Genomic DNA, 14,736 nt, shown 5'->3' with positions numbered 1-14,736 from the left:
TACTCATTCAGTCAACAAATATTACATACCAGGCACTGTCCTGCTCATGGAATCAATGCATAACTCAAAATTATAGACAGACAGCAAGAGCGCCCATCTGCTGCTGGTTCACTCTCTAAGTGCCACAACAGTGCCATCCTGGGGACTAAATCCAGGTCTCTCAGTGGTGGCAACGAGCTAACTACATGAGCCCTCGCCACAGTCCCCCACTGTCCGCATTAGCAGGAAGTTGGAGACTGGGAGCACAGCTGAGCCAGGATGCAAACCCAGACACTCCAATATGGGTCACAGGCACTTTAAACAGTGTCTTAAACGCTAAACCCAACACATACACACACACATACCCTAAAATTACTTCTTTTTAATGAAACGAGTTAGAATATTCCAGACCACAGACTTTTGTCTGTCCTCTCTCTGCAAGGTTCTTGGACAGCATCAGTCATGCAATGTACATGAAAAACTAAGAAAATGATCCAAAGAGTTGGGACCTCCTCCTTCCCCAAACTACCGTGGCTTTAATTTTTGAACAATGGACTGCAGTACAGATCAGAAGGCAAGTACGCGATAATGTGATTACCTACCAAATAATCTCTGAGTCTGCATTACTTCATAACAGAGGGTTGCTTGCTCTTCTAGGAAATCTAATTCCATCTAATTCTGTCTGCTCACTGCTTCTTCCCCGTTAATTGCTGCGAGGACAGCTTGAACAAGTTCCTGTGCAACCATTCGTGTTCTCTGTCTGTCTCCCGTATGGAACTCCCGCACCCTACCACACTAACTCTGCGGGTTCCTAGGATGTCTTTTAGACTAATCCATTTCAGTGCCTAGGTGAAGACCTTCTAAGAAAAGACAAACACAAAAGCCACCACACATGATTTTCTGACTTTTTCACTGCATCTGCAAGGACAGGAGATGGCGCCACAGGGCAGTGGAATGCCTTGGCTTTGGTAGGCTTTCTGCCAACTCTAAAGGGCTCGAGACCGAGAAGTCAGAACTGAAACAAAGGTGCCGGAGTTTGAATAAAGACTAAAAGGGGGAGACTGAGGGAGGAATCACTTTCCTTTTCTTTCTTTCTTTCTTTCTTTTTTTTTTTTTTTTTAACATACAAGGATCCTCTTGACACTTACTCCAAATCAGCAAGCACAGCAGAAAGCCGCGACAGAAATACCCACAGTAAAGCCAAAGCTCAAAACACAGCCAAGTCCCTGGAGGGCAGTGCGTGCCTCTTTCTCCCGCGCTCCTAGAAATCAGGGCTGTTGTCCACTCAGGAACCAGGAGGTGTTGGTTTGGGGCTAAGACATTTTTGAGAAGCAATGTTCAATTGAGTAGGCAAAATCGCAGAGCCCACCAGCAGTGAACGGCTTCCCGGAAGGAATTACACATGAAAACATTTTAAATTAAAATTTAAAAATTCATAGATGAGCCAGGAGGTGGCACCAAAGCAAGACCGCCACCTGCTTTGGGCGGCTGTCTCTCCAGCGGAACTCTGTCCTGGCAAAGGTCATTCTGTCTTTCAGACCACACGAAAGATACCTCTGTTTGCCTTCTGTTCTTCCATTCCTCTTTGACCTGAGTCCTAGGAAGTCTAATTTACACTTTGCACCTTTTATTCTTCCCAGACGGGATGCATGGGACCTGGGGAGACCTCAAAACTTAATAACTTTCCCTTAGCGGGAAAATTAATTTAGATGGCAATGAGAGAATAAAAAAAGAGAGAGCAAGAGATGACATCCACAAAAGTCCTTGCTTTGCAGATCAATCACAGGGGACAGCAAGTCTGCAGGAGCTGATGATCCAGCACATGCATTATTCTGCTCATTTGGCTCCCTTTGTTGGGCTATTTACTGCTACTCAGCAGGAGCAAGGCAGGGCAGAGGGAGATCAAGGGGGTGCATCCGCCCGGCTGGTGACCCTGGTGAAGGGTAGGGAAAAGTTCCAATGTGGTGCTCGAAATTATCTGTGCGTTTCACATTCACTAATGAGGGATTTAGGATGTACATTCCGATCGGGATTTCCAGTCCCGTGGGGGAGCATGCACAGCCCGCATTCCTGAGACGCGCGGCCTCTGTGCTCCACCGGCCCAGCTCCTCGGTGGCAGGCTTCTTCCCTCAGCCCCATATGTGCTGCCCAGACCCTTTGTCAGGAGGAAGGACCCGGGGCCCCTCTCCCATCTGGATCACATGGTCTCTCTCTGGTCCCTCCCCTCCTTTTCTCTGGAGCCCGCCTTTTCCTGGGGGGGGAGTGATTGTTTGCACAGTCTCCTGCCTCTCCTGCCACCCCAGCCTCTCTGCCAGGGGTCAGTGTCCTCTTCAGTGACAAAAGCCGCCCTAGATCTGGGCTCCCTGGGGAGGGAGGTGGCTGGGCCTGGCAGTTAGAGCCGCTGTCTCTCCATGGTGCTGCTGCAGCCCCTCCCCCGCTGGGCACACAAATGGGCTTTATACAACAAACAAGCCCGCCCCCCCCCTCCCCAGCCACACAGGCACGTGGACCCAGGCCTCACCGTGGGAAGGGGGTGGTGACAGGCGCAGGGGAAGACATCACTACAGACAAGTTCTCTTCGCCTCACTTCTCGTCCCGATCTGCCGGGGCCCAGGCTTTAGTCCTTGACTTCCCACCCCTACCTGCACCCTGAGTTCCCAACTCCTGTTCTTCATTTCCTGACTCTGGACTCTTGCTGTTCCAGGGTAGCTCAGATTCAGCAGTAGATTGGGCCTACGTCCCCACCAGCCATCCCTTACCCACCAGGGAGGGGGGACGAGAACACAGTGATCTTTGGAGGAGGCTGGGTTGGGCCCCAGTTTCCCCTCCTTGCCCCCGCTTGCTCTAGGGGTCACCCATCTGAGCAGTGTCCGTGTGAACAGCAGAGGAAGGAAGAGCTCACCCCAGCTGGGCTCCTGAGCCAGGGCCAGGGCTCCGGTGAAGCCCGCGCTCCCAGCGAGCGGGGCCATCGTGCACGCCTAATCGGCTATTTAAGGAGCTGTTCCCCAGCAGCCCGGGCACCCCCCCTCCCCACGTACACCCGTCCAGAGCCACCTTAAAAGCGGGAGGCAATTGTGAAGTCGCTGGCCAGCAAGTGGAGTGGAGACTGCAGAGGAAGATTAAGAGGGCAGAGAGAGCCAGAGATCTGTCCCAGGACTCAGAAACTCTTAGTACCCTACTAAAAACCAGATCCCCTGGAAGCCCACAGAGACAGCAAGCGGAAAAGAGATCAATACATTCAACGCCAGGAACTTTCTCTCCCTCCCTCCCTCTCTCCTCTCGCTCTCACCCACCTTTTATTTTTCCCTCCCCCACCCCTGCCTGCCCCAGCCCTCTAGTCCCCAAACTCCCCGACCCTTGTGCCCTTTCTGGGATACCATGCTGTTCCTCGCCCTCCTGTTAGAGGTGATTTGGATCCTGGCTGCAGATGGGGGTAGGTACGAGTGGATGTGGGGGGGGGGCAGGGGTCTGTGCTGATGTCCGCATGTCACCGAGTGTGCTTAATGGGGGAGGAGAGGTGGAAACGGACGCCTGGGGCTGGAGCAAGGGACTCAGGGTACGGAGATCGCTTCCCTTCTTTTCGCTTTGCCCTCACAGCCCTGCTGTTGCCGAGGGTGGGGCCAAGCTAGCAGGGGGCAGGGTGTGGAGGGGCTTCTCTCCAGAGCTCCTTCCCGCCAGGGAGCAGAAGAGCAAAGGGGTGAAAAGCCACAGGGGGCATGTGGGGAGCACACCGGACACCTCCTGCCCAGCTCCCAGCCCGCCCTCCAGCTCCGGAGCTCCCCCTCTGCCCTTGTGGAGTGACTCCAGCTTGTCCCTAAAAGCAGCTGCACTCGGTCAACATGTGCTTGGCCCTTTACAGTTTACAAAGGGAAGGGGTCCGAGGCGCGCCCAGGAGGTGCGCGGGGATTCTTGGGAGAACAGGCGGAGGTGCTCCGGGAGTGTCCCCGCGGGGGGTGGGGGTGGGGGTGGGGGTCCCCTAGCCATCGCTTTTGTGTTTCACGTGCCTAGTGAGGATACAGCACACAGTAGGTGTTCAATGGAGGTCTGCTGGAAAAACAGGGTGACGGGGGTGGGGTGGGGGTGGTGTCTAGGGTGCAGAAGGGGAAGGCACCTTCACAGAAGCAAGGTGTAGGGTGTCCCACAGAGCTGATACATTAGGGCTGGGAAGCCAGGAATGTGCCAGTGATGGAGCGCGCCTGCGATCCGAAACGTCTCACAAGTCTCCGAAACGTAAGGCGATGGGGGGAGGGGCACGGAGAGAAAAGCACGGAGAGTTTTTCTGAGGGTTTCTAGCAGTTTGAATACTGCGGCAGACACCTCCAGCCCAGCCTTCCTTTCCTCCTAGAAGGGGACTGGACCTGCAGCCCCTGCCTCTGAGCCACAGACAGGGCGCACCAGCTCCTGGCATGTGACCCGGCTGGCAGCTCTCCTCTCCGCACACAATGCTTCACTTTCATCCTGCCCTTGCCAGCCTGGCCGCGCGTGCCCACCCACCACCCTCAACCTAGAGTAGACCCTGCCCTGACTCCCGCCCTCCCCTGGCCCTACGGGAACAGACGGAGCAGAGGCTGCTGCTGATGCAGAGTTTTGCTCCTGAGACCAGAAAGGAAGAATTGCAATATGAATTTCCAGTTCACTGCCTTGATTCATGCAGTGCTCCAAGGCTAAAGAATAACACCCCCCACTCAGAAGCACCCCACGTGCTCTGAACTTCTTTCCCCTACCCTCTTTCTGGTCCCTTTCCTACAAACCTTCCTCCGGCACTGCCAGCCCACCCCACCCCAATCTTCTAAGGGTTAGATTGATTTGGCACGAGCTGGAGAAAAGTTAAGGGCTGGGCCGCCTGCACATTTGGATCCTGGTTAATTTTAGTCCCGGAGCTTTCTTTCTTTTCATTCCTCCTCCCCCTTTAACTCAGCAAGCACAAGCGTGGCCTGGCTGGCGATTTTAAATAGGCCCCCCGACCTTTCCACCGAGGTGTCCAGTTTCAGGGCTTCCTTTGGGAAGCACGGCAGGGCAGCAGAGGGAGGAGAGTGGGCAGAGAGGGAGGTGGAGCACAGCTGAGTGCCCGAGGGAGGGGAGAGTGGAGGACAGGGCTCTGCCCCAGGCTGCACTGGCTCTAACCCAAACTGCTTTGCCTTGCAGGTCACCACTGGACATATGAGGGTGAGAGCAGTACTCCAGCCCTGCCGACATCCCTCTTGCACTAGGACTGCCTGATCCGTGGGGCAGAACACCTGTTGTGAGGGTGGGGAGGAAGTTTCCTTTGGCTCCTCACCCAGGCTCCCACCTTTCCCCCTGCCCCATTCCCTGGGCTGTGCATCCCTGTCTCCTAGACCCTGTTCTAATCATCAAATCCCACACCTCCTGATTCAGCAGAAAAGCTGGTTAGGTCCTCAGTGAATCCATGTGGGAGTGAGGGAGCTGGAGTGGGAGGGAGATGGTGGGGAAAGGAGCCAGAGCTTGCCTGTCAGTTCTGGCTCTCTCTGTCCTACTGATTCTTACCCACAACCTGCACCTGAACTTAGGACAGCGCCTGAGGCCAGGGGTGAGGAAGAAGCTGGTGGGAGAGTTTGTGACCTTGGGAGAGGCAGGATTCAATTCCTCTGAACTTCTAATGATTTCACCAAGTTCCAGATTCAGTGCAAGGTTCAATGTGAGAGCAAGAAGTGAATGATGGAAAATCAGGATGTCTGACTCCCAGGTTCACTTCAGAGGGGTCCCCAGGAGACCCTTTCTCTGGGATCATTTTGCCCCCCCTCCATTTTCCTACTTCTGCTCTCCAATCTCACCTCTCTGAGAATTCAGGCTTCTGCCCACGCCCTCTTCCCCTCATTCAGCTCCCTTGTCCTCAAACGACAGGTGGGTTAAGAGCTGCTGCGCCCATTTGCCAGGCTAGATGGGGAATCACCCCCGTCTCTGGGTAGGTGAGGGGAACGCATAGCATGAAGTCCAGCAGGGACTCCGACCTTAGCCAGCCTGGCGTAACTGGGGTCTAGGCCTGCGTGGAAGGGAGTGCATCGTACCTCCACACAGACTCGTAACTGGGTGGCAGGGGCTGGAGGGCAGGACAAACATCCGTGGTAACTCCCACCAGGCCCCCATGGTCAGGACCATTGGCCAGCCTCTTACCCTGAGTGTGGACGTGATGCCCAGTCCCCCATCGATATCCAGACTGACAGTGTGACATTTGACCCCGAGTTGCCTGCTCTGCAGCCCCACAGATATGACCAGCCTGGCACGGAGCCTTTGGACCTGCACAATAATGGCCACACAGGTAAAAGCCCGGGCTCCAAGCAGTTCTAGGCTCCAGCTCAAATCTTAGGAGTCGGGGGGAAAGGAGCCATTTGGGGACTATGAAAATAGGATCAGGCTCCTGCAGCCAAGGGGAGAATGCATGTCTACAGCCAAGTTTGGGTAGGTGAGCACTCGATCTTCGTTGAGAAAGACGGAGATACACTAGCAAAGCATTGGCTTATGGAACCAGGTGCTTTTGGGGGTAGAAGATGAGAAAGGAGGGCCAAGTCCCTCAAGAAGTGGTGGCAACCCGGGGGTGGGACTTTGTTATATTCCTCCACCAATCCTAGCTTGCTCTCTCCCTCTCAGTGCAACTCTCTCTGCCCCCTACACTGTACCTGAGTGGACTTCCTGGAAAATACGTGGCTGCCCAGCTCCACCTGCACTGGGGTCAGAAAGCGTCCCCATGGGGGTCCGAGCACCAGATCAACAGCGAAGCCGCAGCCGCAGAGGTACCAGGCAACAGGAAGCCCGCACTCAGCGGTGGTTGGTCCTCGGGAAACAAAGGCTTTGAACACAAGGAAAAGTCCTCTTAGGGGGATAAGGCCACCTCTGTGGGACAGACAGAGGGCACGCTGGGGGTGGGGGCTGCGGCTAAGGCCAAGGCCTCCGAGGCAGGTGGGGAAACCTTAAGTGACTCCATTTCCTCTCCCTTCCCTCAGCTCCACATCGTCCACTATGATTCTGACTCCTACGAGAGCTTGAGTGAGGCGGCTCCGAGGCCGCAGGGCCTGGCTGTCCTGGGCATCCTGATTGAGGTCAGTGGCGCCAGTTCCTCCCAGGTCTCCTTCCACTTTCTCACAGCCCTCAGGCTCTCCGCTGCTGGCCTCTCTCCAGCGGCAAACAGGAACCCACTCTGACCATTTCTTCAGCACACGAATGACTCGCTCCGAAACCACCCATTCTATACTCTCTCCCTTCCCTCCCCCTCCAGGCGGGTGACACCGAGAATCCGGCTTATGAACACATTCTGCAGCACTTGCATGAAATAAGACATAAAGGTGAGCCCTCCCGGTATATGGGAAGTGAGACTAGATTTTACAGAAACTTCCAAAACCTCACCTGCGAGGCCTGAGAAGCCGGCAGTGAGCTGGGGCCAGCGGCCCTGCAGGCGTGAGCTGTGTCTGGGTGAGTGAGCTGTCCTCTTCCCCCCAGGCCAGAAGACCTCAGTGCCTCCCTTCAACGTGGGAGAGCTGCTCCCCCCGCAGCTGGAGCACTTCTTCCGGTACAATGGCTCACTCACCACGCCCCCCTGCTACCAGAGCGTGCTCTGGACAGTCTTCAGCCGCAGGGCCCAGATCTCAGCAGAGCAGGTGAGTGGTGGAGAGGTGGGAGACCGGCTGTGACTTCAGATCCCTCCTGCTGCTCCCCACAAAGTGACACCTCCTGTGCTCTCCTCCCCAGCTGGAGAGACTTCAGGAGGCCCTGTTCTCCACGGAGGAGGAGCCCTCTGAGCTCCTGGCCCAGAACTTCCGCTCCCCGCAGCCTCTCAATCAGCGGGTGGTCTTGGCCTCTTTCATGCCAGGTGACTGTGCAGGGGTCACGGAGGGCCTCAACGGCAACAACTAGGGAGCCTCTAGGGGAGGAAAAGGCTGGGAGGGGAGCGGGCTTCCTCAGACCCCAGGCGCTCAGGCACAAAAGCAGAGTGTGCCCTCAGGCGGGGCGGCAGTCTGAGGTCCCTCTGACCCAGGTCTTCTTCCCTTACAGCGGCATCCTTGTACAGCACAGGTAAGACAGCCCCACCCAGGTGTGGCAGGGCGCAGGGGGCAGGGCTCCTAGGCTCACCCCTGCCCCTATCTTCCCCAGGCGAAATGCTGACTATAGGAGTGGGAATCCTGGTTGGCTGTCTCTGTTTGCTGCTGGCTGTTTATTTCATCGTTAGAAAGATCAGGTAAGGTCCTCCTTTCCATTCCTTCAACCCTCTCCTTTCTCCAGAAAAGCACGCGATTCCACCTTTAGTCTGCCTCACTCCAGACATGGTCATCCCATGAACCATCACTGCCCCTTGCAGGAAGAAGAGGCTGGGAAACCGGAAGAGTGTGGTCTTCACCTCAGCCCGATCCACGGCTGAGGCATAAACTCGGCCCACGGATGCCTTCCCCTCATGCCAATCAGGGAGCCTCTAAAATGGGGTGTGGGGACTGGCCAGAAAAGACTGTAGGAGTAGTTAGTAGCCCCCCTCCTTCTTCTGGACACCCTCGACAAGGGGGCATGGACCCAGGCTCTCACTCAAAGGACAGGGGAGCCTTCAGACCAGACTCCTACTTGCAGAGGGCAGGCTATGAGACGATGTTCAGCTGTAGAAGTTGAGGATGTGCCCAAAGCCCCCACTCCCAACTATTATGTCCCTTTCCTCAGGTGTGTTGCAGGATTGTCCTTTAGGAAAAAGGGTTGATATTAGGGTTGTTTTTTTTTTCTCAATTCATTTAGAAATTAAAGTTTTAGGGGCCAGCATTTTGGCATAGCTGGTTAAGCTGCCGCCTGCGATGCCAGCATCCCATATGGGCACTGGTTCAAGTCCCAGTTGCTCCACTTCCAATCCGGCTCCTTGCTAATGGTCTGGGAAAGCAGCAGAGGATGGCCCAAGTGCTTGGGCCCCTGCACGCACTTGGGAGACCTAAAAGAAGCTCCTGGCTCCTGGCCTCAGCCTGGAACAGCCCCAGCCATTGCAGCCATTGGGGAGTGAACCAGCAGATGGAAGATCTCAATCTTAATCTGGATATCTCTCTCTCTCTCTCTGCCTTTCAGATAAATAAAAATTTCTTAAAAAATTAAAGTTTTTGACCTCAGTTCTGGCCTATTCTTTGGGGCTCTTAAGGGTAGGAGAGTTCCTTAAGTCCTTAGGTGGCAGACACAGGCAAAGGATAGGGAAAAACAAGCAGGGGTGATTAACTCCTGTTGTCCCATCCCGGAAAGTGGGGCGAGGGAATCTGCTTCTAGGAAAATGCATAAGCCAGAGTTTCCGGCATTAAACCGCCAGCCCAGATTTCTGCCCTTGCATGGGAACTACGTGTTGCAATCAGGGGCTGCCAGGCTAGGAAGGAGGCTGGGCAAGAGACACAAGCGCGCACAAGTCTGAATGAAAAGTGTTATCCCCACCCTGAAAAGTCAAGCTCCCCCACAATTATAAAGTCCTTTTTATTAGTCAAAATCACAATCACCTTGATTAAAAGGATGGGACACTCCACCCTCAGCAGAAAATGATACAGTTTATAGAAAACCTCCCACCCCTCCCACACCCCAATTAAAAACTAGAAAAAATCTGCCCTCCCTCCCTGCGATGTCATGGGAGTCTGACCCTCCGGGCACTGGGGCTCTGCAGGGGCCAGCTCACCACAGCACCCTCCACTTCACCTTGGGGAGAGGAGGGATGCTGGTGGTCAGGAGGTTAAAACCATTAGTTCCAGTAATACCAGTTCCCAAACATGCACGTCCTTCCTTTTCCCCAGGGCCTGGGACCTAGGGGAAAGGGGATAGAAATGAGCCCAGCCATGAGCAATCTGAGGAGGGGAAAAAGGAACCCAAGGAGGTCAGAAGTATTCCAACATACCTCCTCCCTTCCCCAAATTGGAAAAAAAAAAAAAAGGCAGTTGGAATCATCACACCAAACATGGTTCCCCTCTGAGACCTGAGAGAGAGACTAAGATGTCCAGTCTTGGGGGGGCAGGATACTGGGAAACTCGAAGCTCGCCTACCCTTGAGCCTCCATTCGCTTCATCTCCAGGGCAATGGCTAAACTAAGTCCCTTTTCTTGGCAACCTGCACTGTCCAGAACTGGAGATGGAGAAATACGGGGCGAGGAGATCAGGAGGGCACCCCAGGCCCAGGGGTCCCCCCCCAGGTTCCCTCAGTCCTCGGGTGGGATGCGCAGGGCAGAATACACCATCACCCGACTGTCCTCCTGCCGTCGGCCTGCAGAGGGGAAGCGGGGTGAGTCATGGGCAGGGTGAGAGCAGAGCACTGACACACAGGGAGGCCTGGACATGGGGGTCCCCAGTTTGGGGGGGGGGATAAGTGCAGATTCAAACCCACCAGTCACTGACTGGCTGAACCCAGGCTGCTCCTGATCAAGCTCAGAGACTAAAGGTCACAACTGGACAAAGCAAAACCCTGAAGGTGGTGGGAGAGACCAACGAGGAGACAGAGTGGGCAATGGACCCGGGCTGGGGCTGGGTTCAGTCATGGGCAGTGGACAGGCAGGTGGGATCTGTCAGGCGATCAGTCCAGGTAGTCAGTCCTTACACGAGAGGCTGCGCTGGATACTGCGGAGGGAGCCTCCGGCTGTGATGAAGGCCCACAGCCCCATGGACACAGTGACTGCGTAGATGGGCAGCAGGCTGGCCTCATACCAGGGGTTCAGGAACGTCTGCGGATGAGGGTGGGCGTAGACAAGGAGTTACATCCTTCCCTAACCTGATCCCCACTTGCCCACTGTACCTTTGGCTCAATCCTCCCCCGCATATTTCACTCAAATCCCCCATGCTTCCCCTTTAGGGCACCAATGTCTTGTGACTAAGGGCATTTTTGATTTTGAGCTCCCTCTGAAGCACAGTCTGCCTAATCCGTTCAGACTCCTCCCCAGAACATGCCCTGAGCAGCAGCCACAGTGATGCTGAGGTGCCACACTCCACATACTCACCTTTCTGCCTCCTCCCAGGCCGGCGCGAAATGCTAAGGAATGAGGATTCACCGCCTGCCCCCGGCCCCACCCACCATGCCATAATGCTCATCTCCCTAACTCAGGCCCCTAGCTGTAACTCACCAGTCCCGACGTCAGTAGGTGACTCCCAACCACCAGGCCCAAAGCCCAGTACCGTCTCCTCTCACAGGCATCAAAGAACACAACTCCCCAAAAGGTATGGAGCAGGATAATGGCTGCTGTCAGAAAGGCTGCAGGGAGGGAGACGGGGATGAGCTCCACCCCGATCCTCTCCCAGCGTCCTGAGACGTTGAGCCAAAGAAGTCTCCCAGGGAAGGGGAACAAATCATATCAGGGCCAGGGACAGAGAGGGCAGGAGGGCAAGGCAGGAGGTGGGCCTTACCTGAAGTCAAGAAGTAATAGGGTGAGTCTCCATGGATCCCAACCACACCTGGCCCAAGTGCATCAGCCAAAATATTGATAACAGAGAAGACACCACTGATGATACCGAAGGAGAGACCAGAAACTGGGGGGAGGGAGGGTCTCATGAGTGTCAGAGGTCACCACGGCCTGCTCGCCAGCGACCCTCTCCACTCCCACTCACAATTCTCCCACACCTGCTCTCCCTCCAGACCACCTCTCCTGGAAGCCAGGGATGGAGGAAAACAAGAAGTCACTTAGAACGTGTGGATGTTTAGACTTCCCTAGGGGAAGGGGGGGCCGGGGGTCTCTCGCGCCCTCCTCCAGCCCCTCTCCCTTGGCTCACCATAGGCCATCTGGCGGATGGAGATGGGTGATCTTCCGTCCTCACTCAGCGATGCTAACCCCTCATCTGCCTTCCTGGGGTGGGGTGGGGTAGGGGACACATGAGGGAAGGCAGGGCTGCTCCTTTCCCTCTCATGTCCTCCCTTAGTGCCTCCTCTTCCAAGACCACCCCGGCAGGAGGGGACTGCCCTACTTCCCACAGTGCGATGCGCTGCCCCTCTCCCCTTTCACACCACCCCATCATCTTACTTAAGCAGCTTGTAGTAGGCAAAGCGGAACACCTCCTGGAGGAGGACAGAGACAGCAGCACCAAAAATCAGGAGGCCGTACTGGAGCCGAGCATCTGATCGGTCTGTCACATGGACCAATATGAACCAAACCACAGAGGCCAGGAGCAGGGAGACCAGCCAGAAAAATGCCCTGAGAAAAGACAAGGGCAATGAGACAGGCGAGGGTGGGGGCGGCCAGAGAAACCAAGGCAGGGACTCAGCCAAGGCTGCGGCCTGAAAAGTGGAGGTCAGACTTCTGCATGGTCAGGGAGCCAGGGACCAGAGTCTCCAGCAAGGGCTTCATCTGCAGGAATCTGGACCAGGGGTAAGGGTAGAAATCTGATTAAAGAGTCTTCAGAGCGATGGGAGGCGGCGTGTGCGTCCACGGAAGAGGGAGGTATCCACTCCTAGGTCCTCCCCTAGGGCACCTGACTCGGCCGGCCGAGGTCAGCACAGCCCCCTCGCGAGCCTCGGCCTTCGGCCTCTTCTGACGTCGTGGGAGGAATCCCTGGAAGGCGGAAATCAATTGCCGGAAAAGGCAAATCATTCAGATCCACGACCTGACCCTGAACAACCTTCACCTCCGATTTCTCTCCCCCAACTCAGGCTCCCAGGTTCGCCCCAGTTCCTCCAACCCATCCCTCTCTTCGACGCTCTCCCGCGTCTCCCCAGCCCTCTACTCACCCCGCAACCAGGATGATAACGCGAAGAGGGTCCCCAGCCACAGTGATCAAGAAAAGCGCGAAGGCTGGGCCGAACGCAACGAAAGTGCATCCGAAAAACACCGCAGCCCCCATGGCTGGGGCAGCTGGGGGCGGGGTGGAGGCTTGGCCAAGGGAGGCAAATGGGAGGAGCGCGCCAGCTGGGGGAGTCCGCGTGGGGTGGCGACGCGACCCCACGAGGGGCGCGGTGCAATGTCACCCCCGGACCCCGGGGAAGGGGAGGGGGACACCGAAACCCCAGATGAAGGTCCGCGGGACTTCCTCTACGGAAGCCGAGGAGGGGACAAACCCCGGCCGCAGCCCCATGGCCACCTCCCAACTAATCCCCACCCCCGGAAGGCCAATGGAGACTCGTCGGGGGCGGAGCCCAGGGCGGGGGCGGAGCTGAGAGGGCGGAGGCGGCGTGGCTGCGCGGCCTGCTGGGAGTTGTAGTCCCGAGGCTCTCCGCTCCTCTATCTCGTCCGGGGAGCCGATCGAGCCTTTTAAAGGGAGTGGGCCGGAACTGGGCCCGGTCGGGGCACGGACCCCTGGGTTCTGTTGCCCCTTGACCATGGTTTCTTTTGTGGGAAGAGTGGTAGCAAACCTACCTCTTTTTGAAGGGCTGCACGGAGGGGGAAGATCCTGTTTGAATCTAAAGGACAAATACAAAGAGAGCACAGGATAGAGGGTGCAGGGAGATAGGGACGGGTATTGTTCTTACTTGAATGAGAGGAAATGGGCTAGAGTTGCTGCCTACGGGATGAAGGTTAGACTTGAAAGTAGAGGCTCCTTGGACAGGCTAGCATGGGAAACATGGAGCACGTAGGTCGCTGAGGCACCCTCAGTCTGTGATGACAGAACCGAGAGAAGCCAGAGGAGCCTGGAGCAGAAATGTTAGGAAGCCTTTCAGAGGGAATTCAGAAGTTAAGAGGCATTTGGAGGGGTGGGTTGAAGGAAAATAACAGTCCCTCCTACCCCCAGTCACTCAGTTCCTTTTATGTCATACTTCCTCTATTTATTTTCTGAAAAATGAATCTCAGTGGTGTCTTTTCCTTAGGCTGCAGAGAGGGTGAAAGAGAAACAGAAAAAAGAGAGAGGGAGAAACAAAATAGGAGAGGGGAATCATTTGGATGGTGAGGGGTTGGCTGTTAGGGAAGCTGCTTAGGCAAAAAGAGTCCTAGAATAGAATGAGGAAACACTAGGGAATCTGGAATGTTGTTTTTGAAAGTGTAACCAAAGTACAAAAAAAAAAAAAAAAAAAAAAGCTCCTATAGAAATTGTTCCTGTAAGAATCCTATAAAAGAGAACCAGGCTTCCTTTCCATTCTGGAAGTGATTTACGATCTCATGCGTTAAGAGTACACCCACGTAGCTGTTTTACATTTTTTCCCAGGAAATTCTGAAAAGGAACTGAGGAATAAATCATATAGATTTACATGCTGGCAAATGCTCAAGACTTCAAGGTGTCCTGTTTCCAAGTCCAGCAGGCTGAGTTGGGGAGAGAGGGATGAGGCACCTCCTCTTGCATCTCCACTGACCTGTGACCACAGCATCTTCCGACTGGTGTGAATGGGTTCTAAACCCATCTTGTTTAGACTTGCATAGTGCCTCATACTCAATATTGAACATATACTTATGAGCTCCCTTAAAAAGACAAAAATCTGTGTCCTTGCCCCAGGCCTGGGAGCTCTGAATTGCTTCTGACCTGAATGAAAACCAGAAATTCTGAAGCAGAGGGGGAGCCAGCAATTAGCCAAGAGTCACGTCAGAGTACCTGGGTCCCATTCCCAGCTCTGGCCCCTGACTCCCCTTCTTGCCAATGCAGACTGTGGAAGGCAGCAGTTGGCACTTGGTATCCAGCCACCCCCACAGGAGACTTGGATTGTTGGACTCTCAGCTTCTGACCAACCTAGCACTGGCTATTACAGGCATTTGGACAGTGAACCAGCAGTTGGGGGCCCTTACCCGGTCTCTCTGCCTGAATGAAGGGGTCACACCAGGTGACTGGATGTAGGGGGTGGGGCATGGCCACCTACAGCAGGGAGAGAAACTGCTTTCTCCCTTCTTCCATCCTTTGTCAGAGAAGT

The 14,736-nt window shown here is 55.2% G+C and overlaps 2 protein-coding genes across 3 annotated transcripts; one reads left to right on the top strand and one right to left on the bottom strand.

Annotated features, from left to right (window-relative positions):
• The first annotated feature begins 2,344 nt into the window (after window positions 1-2,344).
• On the top strand, window positions 2,345-9,052 carry CA14 (carbonic anhydrase 14). 2 transcript variants are annotated; one of them, XM_002715607.5, is made up of 11 exons: window positions 2,345-3,412; window positions 5,125-5,145; window positions 6,077-6,256; window positions 6,586-6,728; window positions 6,939-7,034; window positions 7,211-7,277; window positions 7,432-7,589; window positions 7,681-7,801; window positions 7,984-8,004; window positions 8,083-8,167; window positions 8,288-9,052. In XM_002715607.5, the coding sequence occupies exons 1-11, from the start codon at window positions 3,358-3,360 to the stop codon at window positions 8,352-8,354; spliced, it is 1,014 nt and encodes a 337-aa protein (XP_002715653.2). In that variant the 5' UTR covers window positions 2,345-3,357; the 3' UTR covers window positions 8,355-9,052. The 2 variants fall into 2 exon arrangements, 1 of the variants encoding a protein (XP_002715653.2); XR_011390442.1 differs by lacking the exon at window positions 7,984-8,004 and having other exon boundaries at window positions 2,856-3,412; window positions 7,681-7,815.
• Window positions 9,053-9,400: 348 nt separating this feature from the next.
• On the bottom strand, window positions 9,401-13,010 carry APH1A (aph-1 homolog A, gamma-secretase subunit). Its single transcript, XM_002715601.5, has 7 exons — window positions 12,634-13,010; window positions 11,930-12,100; window positions 11,682-11,755; window positions 11,319-11,441; window positions 11,039-11,166; window positions 10,519-10,642; window positions 9,401-10,188 (listed from the first exon to the last, which is right to left on the bottom strand). The coding sequence occupies exons 1-7, from the start codon at window positions 12,744-12,746 to the stop codon at window positions 10,124-10,126; spliced, it is 798 nt and encodes a 265-aa protein (XP_002715647.1). The 5' UTR covers window positions 12,747-13,010; the 3' UTR covers window positions 9,401-10,123.
• Between the last annotated feature and the right edge of the window lie 1,726 nt (window positions 13,011-14,736).

The sequence above is a fragment of the Oryctolagus cuniculus genome, chromosome 7 (assembly GCF_964237555.1).
Source record: "Oryctolagus cuniculus chromosome 7, mOryCun1.1, whole genome shotgun sequence".
Lineage (NCBI taxonomy): Eukaryota > Metazoa > Chordata > Mammalia > Lagomorpha > Leporidae > Oryctolagus > Oryctolagus cuniculus.
This window is presented reverse-complemented; position numbering and strand designations above follow the sequence as displayed.